The sequence below is a fragment of the Podarcis gaigeae genome (genome assembly GCF_964106915.1).
Source record: "Podarcis gaigeae genome assembly, chromosome: 18".
Lineage (NCBI taxonomy): Eukaryota > Metazoa > Chordata > Lepidosauria > Squamata > Lacertidae > Podarcis > Podarcis gaigeae.
Genome location: NC_139696.1, coordinates 358,052 through 372,827, shown reverse-complemented (window position 1 = coordinate 372,827; position 14,776 = coordinate 358,052). Strand labels below are relative to the sequence as shown.

At 53.8% G+C, this 14,776-nt stretch overlaps 1 protein-coding gene across 12 annotated transcripts in view; it reads right to left on the bottom strand.

Annotated features, from left to right (window-relative positions):
* MYO9B (myosin IXB) overlaps positions 1 to 14,776 on the bottom strand; it is a 45,120-nt gene that overhangs the window by 5,151 nt on the left and 25,193 nt on the right. For 3 of the 12 annotated variants that reach the window (XM_083720137.1, XM_083720139.1, XM_083720138.1), the window contains exons 14-32: positions 14,561 to 14,636; positions 10,821 to 10,860; positions 9,949 to 10,071; positions 8,928 to 9,008; positions 8,268 to 8,378; positions 7,809 to 7,931; positions 6,491 to 6,640; positions 5,699 to 5,865; positions 4,614 to 5,477; positions 3,940 to 3,997; positions 3,379 to 3,509; positions 2,686 to 2,840; positions 2,140 to 2,330; positions 1,807 to 1,905; positions 1,413 to 1,589; positions 1,028 to 1,069; positions 762 to 873; positions 526 to 599; positions 123 to 315 (exon numbers count right to left, since the gene is read on the bottom strand). In XM_083720137.1, coding sequence (XP_083576263.1) covers positions 123 to 315; positions 526 to 599; positions 762 to 873; positions 1,028 to 1,069; positions 1,413 to 1,589; positions 1,807 to 1,905; positions 2,140 to 2,330; positions 2,686 to 2,840; positions 3,379 to 3,509; positions 3,940 to 3,997; positions 4,614 to 5,477; positions 5,699 to 5,865; positions 6,491 to 6,640; positions 7,809 to 7,931; positions 8,268 to 8,378; positions 8,928 to 9,008; positions 9,949 to 10,071; positions 10,821 to 10,860; positions 14,561 to 14,636 — 2,967 coding nt within the window. Of the gene's footprint in view, positions 1 to 122; positions 316 to 525; positions 600 to 761; positions 874 to 1,027; positions 1,070 to 1,412; positions 1,590 to 1,806; positions 1,906 to 2,139; positions 2,331 to 2,685; positions 2,841 to 3,378; positions 3,510 to 3,939; positions 3,998 to 4,613; positions 5,478 to 5,698; positions 5,866 to 6,490; positions 6,641 to 7,808; positions 7,932 to 8,267; positions 8,379 to 8,927; positions 9,009 to 9,948; positions 10,072 to 10,820; positions 10,861 to 11,378; positions 11,493 to 12,618; positions 12,709 to 14,560; positions 14,637 to 14,776 lie in introns of all 12 variants that reach the window. The other 9 variants (XM_083720142.1, XM_083720141.1, XM_083720136.1 and 6 more) reach the window with 5 other exon arrangements.

Below are 14,776 nucleotides of genomic sequence, written 5' to 3'. Positions count from 1 at the left end.
CCTGCTCCTGGGAAGACTCAGGGTCTGGATCCAGAACAGGGGGAGGCTCCCACCGTTCCTCCTCAGCACAGTCCCTGACAGCCCCCTAGGAAAGCAAACACCCCCCCCCTGCTGTTGCTTACCCGCCTGGAGGGCCTGCCGCAGCTCCCGCATGCGATTGGCTGAGCCCGACTTCCGGTAGATGCCTTCTGTGTAGAGGCCGTGCATCTCCACATACTCCAGCAGCTTTTCCATGACGACAGGGACGGAGTTCTTCTCGCTGGTCAGGGCGCCGACACCCACCCCAAAGTGGCGGGGCTCCAGGTCGTGGTCGCCCTGGGAACGGGAGAGGAGGCAGAGCGTGAGCCAAGGGGGCCAGCATATTTGTGCGTGCGTGTGTGTGAGAGAGAGAGAGAGACAGACGACTCTAAACCAGGCTTCCTTCAAGCATTTTGGACTTTAACATGGCTGGGCCACCTGCGGCTGATGGGAGACCCAGCCCCAAACCCCTGGGGGGCCTGGGCAGGGGGAGTGTGTGTCGCCCACCTTCTTGGCAGCCGAGGACATGCATCCGCTCTGGATCTTGCAGAGGCACTTCTTGTGGCAGGTCAGCTTGCAGACTAGAGGAGAGAAACGGCGTGTCGTTGGTATGTGACACCCAGTAAAATGGCAAAAATGTGCAGAACCAGCTCAAACGTGTGCCGGAAATGTAAAAGGAAAGGGAGGGTGGCGGGTGGTAGTGGCCAAGACGTGAGCCCCTCCCTCTGCCCCCCCCCACTTACTGCGGCAGAGACAGGCCTTTTCCATGGGCCAGATGTAGGAGCAGCACTGCTCACACGACTGCAGGATGTTCACCTGGTAGCTCCCAAACATGTGTCCGTTCAGCTCTTCGATCTGCAAGCGGGACGGGCAAAGGGAAGGGGTGTTACGGCTCCGCCGCTTCTCTCCAGAGGGAACAGCGCTCTTAACATGCTTAGGAGCATGGGGACTCAGGGTGATAGGCCCTTATTCCCACTTAAGCCACCAGGGTCGACCGAACGCCACTCACCACACGCTCCTGTTTCCGCTTCTTCTTCTGAGCCTTGGTCTGCTGTTGGGGGTCGGGGAGAGAATGAGAAGGAAAAAATATAATTCCCCCCCTCTCTTTTCTCTTCCCATCATTCTCAGTGTTGGCACAGCTAGGTGAGGAAGGATGGGAATTGTGGCTCCCAACCCTTTTACCTGAGGAACCAGCCTGCCAAGAGTCAAAACTGGCTGAGGGGGACAATAAAAACAGCCCCAACAGGAGGAAGGCGTGGGGGTCTCTCCTGTGGCAGAGGGAGGATTTTCTGGGCACAGGTCTCCATCCCTAAGCGATCCATACAACCCACACCCACAAAACTCTCCTGGGAAGTCTGGCTGGCCCCACAAGGGAAGGGAGAGCCGCCACAGACCTTGGCTGGCCCCAGGTCTTCCTTCTTGGCATAGCTGCGGGCGAACTCGTCGAGGAGGGACTGGAAGAGGTTGAGAACCAGCTTGACCTCCTTCTCCTCCCTCTGCTTCGCCATGTTGACCACAAGCAGCTGGTAGTTCTCCATCAAGTCTTGGTAGCCGACGTGGATCTGCCCGTTCTGCGGAAAGAGGCCGCGCTGCACGTTCATTCATTTAACAACGATCCGCACGTTGCCCAATCGACAACGGCAGCTGCCTCTGCCGCACAGGGCTCTGGGCTAGAGGGGCTTCCCCTCTGATTTTCTGGGGAAGCGCTTCTATTTTTAAGAGTCTGACAGTCCGGAAAGGTGGGAGCAGGACGTTAGACATGAAGTCCCCGCTTCATGTGCTACTTACGGGCGTGGAGTACATCGTCTTTATGTTGCCACGGAACTTCTCAGTGGCTTCGAAAAACAAGCACTCGATGGCGGACTTTTGCGAATGGAGATCGTTTATCTGGGAGGTGCGGGGGAAGCAGAGACACAGATTTAATCGCTGACACTCTGAAGAGGAAGGTGCATTCTGAAATCTCTATAAAAACTGGATTTATCGGTTTGTGCTCTATCTGGTTAAGTCGCTTTGATTCCTCTGTTTAATGATGCAACCATCTCAGGCATCCGGACAGCTTTTTAAGATGAACTGAAATCCAGAACAAAAAAACCTGAGTTCTTGTGGCTGGGCCACTCTCACCTTGTTCAGAAGAAATTCGTCCAAGTACTTCAGCTCGTTGGCGTTGGTGATATCCCTCAGGAACGGCGCATGCCACTTCTCGGGCGCACTCTTCCCTTTCCTGATCTTCAGGGTGCGGCTTCTCTTCGCCTTGCCCCCTTCTTTGGCTTGGCGCTCCTCCCCAGGGGGGTGGTCCGGAGGCCCGGAAGGAGCTGCAGGGGACAAATGCAGAGGGCAGGGCTCAAGGTGGCTCTTCTCTGCCAGCCCATAAACCCCCCCAGCTAGAAACCCTTCAGAGAAGACGTACAAGCCTTCAGCTTATGTCGGGGAGGGGAAAACGCTTGTTGGTATGAGGGCCACCTTCTCTCCTGGGCAAGCTTCCGAGGGCCGCCTGCGGGTGGGCAAGGCAGAGGTAGGCAGAGCAACGAATGTGAATTGTATGTTTTGTACAAGAGGCAAGACGCTTGCGAGAGCTGGAGGTCAACCACCCAGGAAAGGCTCCCTTCTTCCCTTCTGCCTGCCTCTCTCTCTCTCCTCACCACATACCTGGCTACCCACAAACCTCACCTTCTGCCGCCCTCTGCGCTGGCCCCTCCGTGGGTAGCACGCAGGCCAGGAGCTGGAAGCTCTCGCCCTCGTCCGACACGTTGGGACTCTCCTTGAGGTTCTTCCTCTCTGGCTTTGGCCCAAAGAATTTCCACAGGGGGCTCTTGAAGGCAGACCTGATGGGGAAAGGAGGCTTGGAGGAGGAGGATGGCGGCAGGATGAAAGGGCCTGCCAGCGAGAAGGAGCTGCCGCTGCTTGGGATTTTATTTCCAGCATCACACAGCAACCCCCCTTTCCCTCCAAGCTGCTCGCAAAAGGGCGGGATATAAATAATAATAAATCATCGCCATCATCATCATATACCTGGCGGGTGGACTACAACACCCATCATCCGTGGCTAAACTGGGTGGGGCTAATAGGAACTGGCTGGGGGGGACCCAAGGCGGAAGAACACTTCCCCCCACCCCACAATGGCTCTCAGGATCAGGGGCGACTCTGTCCCACGAAAACAAGGGCTGGGACCCTAAGAGGTGAAGGAGGAGGACCTTTGCCAACCATGAATTTTGCACCAGAGCAGCTCCGCTAGTAGAACAACCGCTGAGTTGTTAGAGTGGGTCTGGGAGACTAGGAGAGCACTTTCTCTCCAGAGCCAATGTCTACGCTGAAAGAGCCCTTTGGGTTTTCTGCCTGGACAAGCAGAGCATGAGCACATACCTGCCGTCCACCTGCTGGCCGGAGGCGGCTGTGGGGCTGGCTGCGTCCAGGGCGGGAGGAGGAAGCAAATCCTGGGCCTGCCTGGGTGGTGTGAGAGGCTTCTTGTCGCTCCGGCCACCTTCCGGCACGCTCTGAGGTTGTTGTGCAAGGTGGAGAGAAGCAAACTGCCCGTGAGAAAGGAGGAAGGCTCCAGCAGCAGCAGCTGGATCCGACCCCAAGGGGCCTGGAGTCTAGTCCTTACAGGGGCCGACCAGAAGCCCCTTTTAGGAAACACACAAGCAGGACTGGAGACCCACAGCAGAGATTCTCCTCGCTTGGGATTCCTAGCAAGCTGGTTTGATACCAGCCCAGTCCTACTCAGGCTAGAACCCCTGAAATTAACATGCACACGCAACTTCCGGCTGTTAGTTCCAGGGAGTCTTCTCTGCGTAGAACTCAGCTGGATGCAACACGTAGGACCCTCTGCCACTCTTTGCTCAATCTGTGGTGGTGGTCAGAATTCTGTAACTGCACCCCCCCCCCCAACAAACCAGGTCCAGTCTGCCTGAGCACTGGCCTTACCTGGGCGGGGACAGCGAGCCTGGGAATGTCGCCCAAGGAAGACGCCGTCTCCTTCTTCCTGCAAAGAGGGAGAAAGAGGCGTTTCAAAATGGAGCCACCCATTCCAGGGAAAGGGGGGCGCCTTTGGGAACCCTGCTGCTGGAGGGCTCCCGGTGTTTCTCGGCTTTGGAAAGGGGGCCCCTTGGAGGCCAAGAACAGGCACAATTTCAATCTGCGCGGACAAACCGTCAGCACAAAGCTAGCCCTCTTTGGCCACTGTCGTTTGGCTTTGATATCGTATCGTCTGCCTATAAAATAAGGCAGAACTGGGTTGCTGCATTTTTAGGGGTTGGGGGGGGAAAGCAGCTTCCCTTTGGCCCTTTCAACACCCCTCCAAATGCAGAGGCCGCAGCCAGAAAATTGACAGGCAGGAAAGAAATCAAGCAAGTAGAGGGACAGGCACACAATCCTGCATATTAGCCCTTTCTCTGATCATTCTCAGTATCTCATCCAGCCGGGAGAGCTGCTCTCCTTTGGCTTATGTGACTCTTCAAAAGCTCTCCTGGCCGGATGCTATGGCCATAGTTATAGCATGCGCTTAAAGCGCTGTGATGCTACATCCTGGCTTCCCTAAGGAATCTGGGGGGATTCAGTGCTCCTTCCACCCCCCGGAAGCCGGGTGCAGCAGGGCTCACCTTAGCTGTGGGGAGGGAGACCGGGCCGGCTGCCCCCTCTCGTCCAAGGACTGGCTCAGCCCCTCGCTCTGCCCGCCTCCGGCCAGCCGCCTCCTCCCCTTCCACCTCTCCCGCTTGTCCCGCAGCTTGCCGGGGTCATCCTGGTACCGATGGATGTGGAAGGAAGGGGGGCTGTCCAGCTCCTTCTGAGGCGCCCGGCGGCCTTTGTCCGCCGGGCTCCGGAAGCTCCAGCTGCTGGCCAGGCCGCCAGGGTGGGCGAGGGCCAGATCCGTGGGCCTCTCAGGGTACGTGAAGCTCTGGCTGACGCGGATTTTGGGGCTGTCCTGCCTCCCCAGCCCATTGGGGTCCTCTTTCGCCCCAGGTCTGTCCTCTTGCTTCAGTCCAGGGGCCAGAATGCCACCGTCCACAGGAAGCCGGTCCTCCTTGCCGCCTGCAGCTCTCTCTTCCGCCACGCTGCTGGGATGCGCTTGAGGGGAGACCCCCAGCTCGGGCGTGTGGCCCCCTTCCCCCCTGGATGGGCCGCTTTCCCCATCCACCGAGAAGGCAACATGCTTGCTCTGCAGCTCGTTGTGCTCCAGGCCCCTCTGCCGGCGGAACGCCCGCTTCTCCCGGCTGCTGGCCAGACCTTTTTGGGAGAGCGGAGGGGACTGGTCCCTGCTGCTGTCGCCGCTGCTCCCGGCTCCTTCCTCATCCTCTGCCTTGCCTGTCTGGTCCAGGGACGCCTCCATGGGCTCTGCCGGAGCCGGGCTTGAGACGTGCTCCTCTGGCTGGTGTAGCCCGTTCACCTGCTGCCGCTGCTGCTCCGCAAGAGCCTGCACGACTGCTTCTTCCTCCCGCTTTTTGTCGGCGATCATTTGATGAAATCTAGATTGCAAGATTGGGTGGAGGGAATCAACAGTTGGTTTAATGGGGGACGGTAAGAGTAAATGAAGGGAGACACCACAAAGGGCCTTGTAAATGAGCGCAAATGCTGAACAACGCCGGTCCTGGCGGACTTTTGGTCTGATCCGGCAGAGCTCTCCTCCTCCCCCCCCAGTTTCCCCCCCGCGGCTCAAAATGCTCAGAGTGCGCCTTTCCCCCCTCACCTCTTGCGCTGCAGGTGTCCTCGGACCAGAGCTTGAACAAGGCAAATCCTCGCCTTCTGCCGTCCATAAGACTTCCGCTCCCGGTACCCGCGCCACGCCGACTGGATGTAGAGGGCCGCGTTCTCCCTCTCCAGCGCCCTCCGGACGCGGTATGAACGCCAGCAAGCCTGGGGGCCCCAAGGAGGACAGGTGAGAAGCTGTGCGTCTTTGCTTCTCACATTGTATTGTGTTGTTTCCCCCACTGCAACTTGCTGCTGTTTTTACTGGCTACAGTTTAGAAAGTATTTATTGTAATTGTTAAGAGTGAATCTATTATTTGCTGATATTTAACTTTATTGTGTACTATTATATTCTAATGGACTACTGAATATTACTTTATTTATTATAAGTTGTTTAAAATAATAATCAGATCCTATATAAAAAGTCACAATAACTTTTAAAAAGACTTATACCAAATAAAGCAGTATGCAATAAGGCATTAGAATCCAAGAGTAAACACTAAAATTAAACATCAGCAAGTACTGTAATGAAATGAAATGGCTGGGGAAACCCAGCCAGATGGGTGGGGTGTAAATAATAAAATTATTGAAAATATTATTATTATTAGCAGGTAGGGGCAGATGGACCACCTGGCTTCTGGTCCATTTCACGTGGTGTGGACTGAGACTTCCCATCTGCAAATTAATCTGCTGCCTGTCGGTGCAGGAAATCCCTAGTAGAACGGGCCGGACTCTGCGCAAGGGAGCATCTTGTGTTTCAGTGAGGTGGGGAGAGAAATGACGCCCCCCCTACCTGCAAGGTAACGGCTGCCTGCTGAGCCCGCAAGAAGCGCTTCCTCTCCAGCACCATCCGCAGCCAGCTCTGGAGGACGATGATCTTGCGGATGACCTCCTTGTGGAGGGTGTCCTGCAGCACCTGCCGCACGGCCTCCTTCATGAACACCTGCAGAGGGAGGGAGGGAGGGAGACGCCAGCCGGGGTCACTTGGGGAAAGAGACGCCAGCTGGGGTCACCAAGACTGGCCCCATGTGCTGCTTGGGAGTGACCGCAATGCCCGTTAATTTATTTTGTAAAACTTATATACACAGCTCGACTGTAAAAACAAACCAAAACCTCAAAGCGGTTTACAAAAAAAGGTAAAGCAATAAAATTAACAACAGCTAAAGGACTTTTGAAAAGTTAACAACAGACTAAAAGCTGGTTAAAACACACCAGCTTTCTAAACATCAAGGTAGGCGTGTCTGAACAGAAATGCACTTAGTAGGTGCCTGATATCAATAGGCAAAGAGCTCCAAAATGAAGGTGAATCTGGAGGATGCTGTAGGTTTTAAAGTTTAGTGTTGTGTTTTGCTTTAAATGTTGTTGTTTTATGTTGTATACCACCTGTATACATATATATCCAGGGCTTTTCTCTAGTAGAAGAGGTGGGGGGCCTTGCTGAGCAGCCAAAGTTGATGAGCCTAAAGAGCTGGCAGAACACACCTGAAAGGTGCCAGAAATCCAGTGGCTTTCAGCTGAAAAAGGCACTGTGTGTATCTAAGAATATAGGTGCATGTAAGAAAGGCTGATAAAGATGATGGACTAAGCCAAAATGGCGAAAATGACCGGTGAAATGAGAGATCGAGAGGACAATAAATTTAATAAAGAATGGGGAAATTTTATAAGCTGCTTGAAAGAGCACTGTAAGAAATTAAAAACATTGGCAGGATCATAAAAAAACAACACTTGCCATGAAATGAGAATCATGGTTACCATTGAGTTTTAAGAAAATTTAGAGAATAAGATACGATGCAGTTTGAAAAGAATATTTAGGGAATAAATAGGGAAACCTGTTTGTAAAATGATTATGATCTAAGTATGATGACCATTGCTAAAAATGAAAACAAATAAAAGAAATTAAAAGAAATAATGAATATAGGTGCATGGGTGTGAAGTGATTCATACAAGTTTTAAAAATAAATAAAGGTACCCCCAGGAAGAGGTGCTTTTGCGCTCAAGACCCCCCTGGCGGCTGGATCTCCACACACGAGGATTCTTAAGCAGAGGCTCTGCGGCTCCTGGAGGGAGATTTGGTTGGCTCAGAAGCAACAACAAGCCCCACAAGGACAGACCTTGGTCTTCCCGATCTGGTAGCTGCCGGAGCCCAGCTGCAGCTTCGTCAACAAGGCCGCGATCTCCTCCTTACAGGCTTTGGCACTCTTGGGCAGCAGGACTTGGAACTGGTCGACAAAATCCTGGGGAGGCAGCGACAAGAAGCAAACAACTTAGCAAACATCTCCGGATTCTGAAAAGGAGATGGTGGCAGGTGTAAGTGTCTCTGTGCCCAAGACCCTGGATAGATGATGCTGGCCAGAGCGTATAAAAGTAGAGATGCATAAACTAATTAAAGTAGGGTGGCCATATTTCAAAAAGTGAAATCTTTCAATGCCCCAATGAATTGCACACTTTTGCCCCAGACCAGGCCAGGAATAAAGCCGGCCAGGATCTCTGATGGGTGCTGAAGCAAGGGGGTCTTCTTCCCTGGCATGAGGGCAAGGGAGAGAGCTGCCTGCTCCACTGCTCAGTGGTACCTGGAAGGTGAACTTGGCACTGTAGCCGGACTGGCGGATTCTCACGGTTTCCAGCATCCCTGTGTACCTGAGCTGCTGGAGCACGAGGCGCTCGTCGAAAAGCAGCTCCCTCTGGAACAGAAAGCAGGAGAGGGTCAAGCAGAGATCGGCCTGCGCCGACCTCCCCTTCCCCGATGAGAAGCCCCGTCCACCCCAAGGGCCGTGGTTTGCTGAGGTCACCAGCACTCTCTGGATCCTGCACACTGGCAGAGCTCAAGTCCGTGCCTGGCAAATGGAAGGAGCAGGATTCGACCTGTCAGAGCTACAACTAATCAGCCCATCGTGCTAATTCAAGATTAGCCCATGTGGTGCCCCAAGAATGAGGCGGGACTACAGCTCCCATCATCCATGGCTGCTGGAAACTGAAGCCCAAAAGCACAGATGGTTCTCATCCCCGATCTGAGAAGAGGCGCTCCCTGCTCCTATGTAGAGAGTCTCTTGCGCACCACGGGGAGCGCTACTTCTTAGGTTAGCAGGGGAGCACGTCTGTGGCCTTTCAGACGCTGCTGGGCTGCAGACTCCCCTCGCTGTCACCCCCGCCCCTGCTGGGAGCCCAGAGACATCCACGTCGGCTGCTCCTGTGCCAGCATAATGCAAGAGCCTCCGGGGGGAAGGCCCTACCTTTTCTGAGTTGGAGCGGATGCACCGGATGAAGAAGGGCTCGGCTTTCCCCAGGGTCTCCAGGAGCTTGTTGAGAGAGGTCTGCAATGAGTCACAGGTGGGAGAGGAGTCAAGTGCTGCCCCTTGAGAGAGCTGGTCTGGCAGCGGGGGGGGGGGGGGGGGGCAACCTAACCGCTTTGGGGTGGGCTGCATGCGTATGAGTGGCTAGAATGTCAGACCAGAGCCTGGGAGAGACAAGGGTTCAAATTCCCCTACTGGGCCATGAAGCGCTCACTGGGCGCGACCTCAAGGCTTTGCCTCTCAAGCCTAACCTACCACGCAGGGTTGTCGTGAAGATTAAACAAGCGGGGCGGGGGAATCGTGTACACCCCTTCAAGCTCCTTGGAGAAAAAGGTGGAATACAACCACATAACTAATAAACACGAGAATAAATCAAGGTTTCTCAAATTTGGGTCTCCCCAGCTGCTGCTGGACTACAACTCCCATCATCCCTAGCTAGCAGGACCAGTGGTCAGGGATGGAGTTTAAGTGGTGGGGAAGTTGTGTGTCTCTGTTTCTCAATTTGATCCTTTTACATGGTTTTGTATGTATTGTGGTATTTTACGCAGTTATTCTTACTGATCACAGTTTGGTATTTATTGTAATTGTCAAGAATGAATTTCTGTGTAATTATTCTTTGCTGACGCTTTGAGAGTTAATTCTATTATGTGCTATTATAGATTATTGAATATTACTTTAAAGTTATGTTTTATCATGACTTTTTGCATTGGATCAGATTATTATAAGGTGCGTGTTCTTTGCTGCATATTTTTGTTGCCGCAAACTGCCTTGCATTGAGTAATGCAGAAAGGCGGTATACAAATTAAAAGTGAAATGAAGGGATGGTGGGAGTCATAGAACAACAGTTTGAGAAACCCTGGAATAAATCAGAGTGGCTGGCCGGAATCGCAAGGACCTTTGTGTCTCGGTTAGTGGAAGGTCCCTGCCGTGTTTCCCTCGGAGGTGAGGGGCCCCTGCTCACCTGGAACTGAGCGCTGATGCTGGGCGGCTTCTTCTTCTTATGGAGGTGCAGGAGGGACTTGGTGGTGCGGTCGTGCAACGTCATGCTCACAATGAGCTTCAGGGACTTGGAGTCCAGCAGGTTCTGCAGCCAAGGGGACACAGCTAGAGCGCCACACCCTCCACCGAGCGAGCCCCAATCCCTCTGCAACGGCACTTGCGCTGGCATCGTGCAGTTGTGTGGGTGTGTTGGACAACAGCCAAGCACCGCTGTGCTCTGGCAATGGGTCTCAGCGCCCCTGATTTCACGCCTCCTCAGGAGGACTGGAAACTGCGTTTTGTTCCAAGCTAAGACTGAGATGCCTCAAGGGCTGATCCCTGCTCAGAAGCCCTTGGAGAGTTAGTGCCACATACCAGATGGAGTGTCAGACTAGGACCTGGGAGACCCGGGTTCTAAAATCCACTCTTAACGGCCACACCACACCAGCTCTCTCATCTGCTTCAGAATATTGCTGCTTATTTGTTTTTAAATGGCGTTTTCTTGGGCAGGGAGGGTGAGATGTAACTTGTCTACATATCACAGAACCATAGGCTTGGAAGGGGCCACGAGGAACATCTTGTCCAACCCCCTGCAATGTAAGAATCTTCTGCCCCACGTGGAGCTCGAACCCACAACCCGGAGAGTCTCAAGCTCTCTCTCTCTCTATGCATAGCAAGTTGACTCTGGTACTGCGCCAAATTCACACACATTTTGCAGGGTGCGACAACATGAAACTTACACAATTTATTTATTCTGTGCTGTCTTTCATCATTATGCCCCCCAACCACCTCTGAAACAGTTTCTCTTCTAAAGGAAAACACAGCCCAGCAAATCTCTGGATCCACCCAGCTCACCTTTGGGATGGCCTGTTTCTGCTTCGGGCCTCTGCTCTTCCTGTTAAAATATACACATATATATCTGTATTTTCAAAAGTTACTGGCGCGATGAGTGCTAAGCAGCAGCCCTGGTTTCGTTAGTTCAGCGAAGCCATGCCTAGCAAATTAGATGAAGCAAAGCAGGCTCAGGGAGCCAAATGATGGGCTGGCGACTCTAAGAGTCCTGCTCCAAAGGGGGGCATGGAAAGCGTCTCCCATGACACTCATCCCGCGGTGCCAACTCCTGCAATCCGGCAAGGCACTTCCTTGCTTTGATTGTAAGCCCCGAGCCTTTGAAAAGTCAGAATTCCACGCCCTCTTTCTGTTACGCTTGAGCTTTTGTTGCGAGCAAGTCAGTAAGAAACCCGAAGGGTGGTCCCTGCAGCTGCTAGCTGGCACACAAGGTAAGCTCTTCAGAAGATCTGCAAGCGCCTGCTTAGCTCCACACTTGCCACTCTCCTCCTCCGTGCAACTTTTGCAAAGCACGCAAGTCTTGGTTTTCTCTCCGCCCCCCCCCCCACTCCACCGCAAACTCACAGGAAGTGGCAAGTGGGCCTCTGGAGCCGGCTGAGAGATTGAAGGAGCTTGCGGGGATCTTCGCCCTGCCACGGCAGGGCCTTGATAGTCCTGACTATTTGCTCATGCAAGTCCCTAAGACACGACATACACCCGACACGAGGAAACACAACACACACAGACAGAGAGACAGCCGTGAAGAGACAGAACCACCAGGGATTAAACAGAAGAGACCCACCATTGCCTGGCATGCTCAAAGGATGGATGACAAGAGAGGAGATGGTCCTGGAGTTGACCTGCAGTTAAACGTAGACATTTGGGGTGTGGAAATGGGGCTGCTGCTGCGCTTGACTACAATCACAATTTAGTGCCCTTAATATGCATGAATTATCAAGCATTAATTTGACAATATTGCTCCTTCCTCCAAGTTTTTACATAAAGCCCCTGTTCAGATTCCTTCCAACACTGTTTGCAGAGCTGAATTATCTCAGGATTTATATATTGTATATATCTCAGTTGGTTAGAGCCTGGCGCTGATAATGCCAAGGTCACTGGTTCAATAACCAGCTGCATATTCCTGCACGGCAGGGGGCTGCGCTATATGGCCTTTGGGGGTCCCTTCTGACTCTAAAGGTCTCTGGATCCGCCCCATAGCCCTGGCTCTGCACAAATGCTTCTTGTTCCACGTTTAGCTTCCCAGGGTCAGCCAAGGAAGATCTCCTCCAGCCCTCCACTCATGCACCATGCTTGTGGGGAGAGTGCCTCCACACACACACACACACACACACACACACACACACAAAACCCTTACCTTTGCCACCCTCCAGAGAGAGGCACAAACCAGAAAGAGGACAACAGAAATGTGTGAAAAGCCACTCCTGGGCAGATGAACACTTCGCCATGCTTCTGGGCTGGGCTGACGGCCTTCGGATCTGGATTATTTGCATATGGCGTGCCCCCACCCCTCGATTTCTCAAAATGTTTTGCAATTTTTGCACCACCGAGTAAGCTGAGAAGAAGGGGCCATGACGGCTGCTGCAGCCAGGACATTCTGAGCGGGCAGAAATGAGCCCGATTTGGACCTTTACGCTACGGCAAGGCCGAGGTTAGAGCTGCGGCTCAGGGGGGTGCCAGCGCCCTCTCCTGCTCTGCCCGCCCTGTGTGCTTGGTTCCCTGCGCCTGGCAGGCACGGAAGGTCCGTCTGCCCAGGATAGCGTCCCCCTGGCTGTCGAGCCCGCTCCTCCGCCTCTCCCCCACTTACTTCTTGCTTCCGTACGAAGCAAAGATGTCCTCAAAAGCGTTTATATCAAACTCCTCAGAGCAATCAAAGGAGAAATCAAGCACTGAGCAGCTGCAAAAAGGGGGGGGGACACATGCAGAGAGAGGCTAAATAAACAGAGTAATACAGAAGCCAGCAAAGAGAACGGCAGCGGCAGCAGCAGGAAGGTGACGGGAGATCATGATATCCCTCCCCCCTCCCCAAAGTCTTCATCCTCCACATCAATTGCTGGCTCAGATGCCCAGAGAGATAAAGCGGTTGCAAGCAACTGATGCTTTTGGGCGGCAGAGGACGGACACAGACTCCACCCCCAGGAGGGACACAACATGTTGAAAGGAAAGACACAAGAAATCTGGAAACCAGGAAGAGGCTGCAAATACGCAGCTGCAGGAGAAAGGCGATGCCCTGGTTATTAGGCTAAGCTACTAGTTCCCATACTTTGGGGGGCCGCTGCCCTACCAGTTCCATCAGCTCGCCCCCAGGGCCCCCTACCCTACAAAAAGCTTTATTCAGAATTGCAGTTTGCACGACTCACTCAGGAAGGCAATAACCCAGTGAAGTTCCCCCATCCCTCCAGATAAAATTGGGGCAATGCCTGGATCAGGGACGGGGGGAAACTGCATCTGGGGGACTGGAATGGTGATGGGAGTTGGGGAGGCCAGTGACACCTGTAGGGCTGCCACCGCCCGGCCTAAAAAGGAAAGGACGCATTTCTCTTTCAGAACTAACTTTTAAGTACAGTCGATGGATCAATGTGACACTCAGCAGATTCATCCCCCATCCTTAACTGTTCTTTCATGGGGCCAGGCGAAGGCCGGCTGGGGAGAAGGATCCTGGCAAACCAAACTCCCCTGCTGCTGCCCCGGACTCCACCCTGGTGGCTCTTGAGGGCCCTGAAACGGCCCAGGGACACAGCTCTAGGCAAAACAGAACCAGCAGTAGGGGGGCCCACCAACCCAAGCATGGAGTCATGACACCCATTACAAAGATGGGTGGTAGGGTGGGTGCTCCTGTGAGCGGTTGGATCAGAGAAAGGTGCTGAAGGGACCAGCCCACTTTAACCTTCCTTCCCCCTCCCCATGACCTCCTTAGCTACAGATTTCAGATGGTTAAAGGGGTGCGGGGGTCGGCAGGAGGAGCTGCTTTGGGATTTCATGGGGTGCCTACCTCTTCCTCCATAATCCGAGCACTGGCTGGGGAGACAGGAAGGCAGAGAGAGAGAGAGAGAGAGAGAGAGAGAGAGAGAGAGAGAGCGTGTGTATACCCAGGCGGATGCAGAGCACAGATCACTGATGGCGACAAGGAGGAGGAGGGGTGAGGAACCTCAGGCCCAGAGAACAAATGCGCTCCCCCCCCCAAGTGTCTCTGTGTGGCCCTTGGAAGTGGCCACACGCCTTGCAGGCCCTGCGTGCTGTGCCTACTTATGCTCCTCCCCCCCGCCGCCACTCAGAGGTGTCCCACTGAAAAGGGTTCCTCACCCCGGAAGCAGAGGGCCTGCCCATCCCTTCGGACTGCGGGGAGAAGGGCTTTGCGGAAGCGAAGATGCTATAAAGGGAAAGCCCGAAGAAGCCGGTGGGGGGGAGGCAGGGCCCCAAGCCAGACACAGCAGTGAAGGGGAGAAGCTGGCTTCCCCAATGCACAGACCCGGAGTCCTCAGCCCAGGACATCTCTCTCCCCACTCCACCCCAGGCTTCTCCTTTCCGCTAGAGTTTCTTCAAGTTGCCCCCACGCCCACCTTCCGAGGGAGTTTTCCCTCTCAGCTTGTTTCAAGCTTGTGTGGTAAAGTCATGAAAAGGCACCCAAAGGAGTATTTGTGAAGGCAACAGGACTACTGGGGTGGGGCGAGAAGAAGGGCAGGGAGTGATACAAGTCAAGGCCTCCCCTTTCTGGTCTGAAGAAAATAAGGGTAGTAATCAAAGCCTACCGATAAACTCTCTCGATGGGGGTGTTGGCTTGCTGCAGTTCACCCAGGGGTACTCTGGGTCCGTGGCGGACCACGCCTGGCAGGGAAGAAGAGAGAGAGACTCTGTTGGCACTAAATAGATAGCCAGCGGCAACAAGCGGTCTTTCCTCCGCACTTTTGGAGGTTTTGCTTGGTTTCAGTCGCTCGGAAAGGCTTCCTGACAAAGGCAAGGAGCGA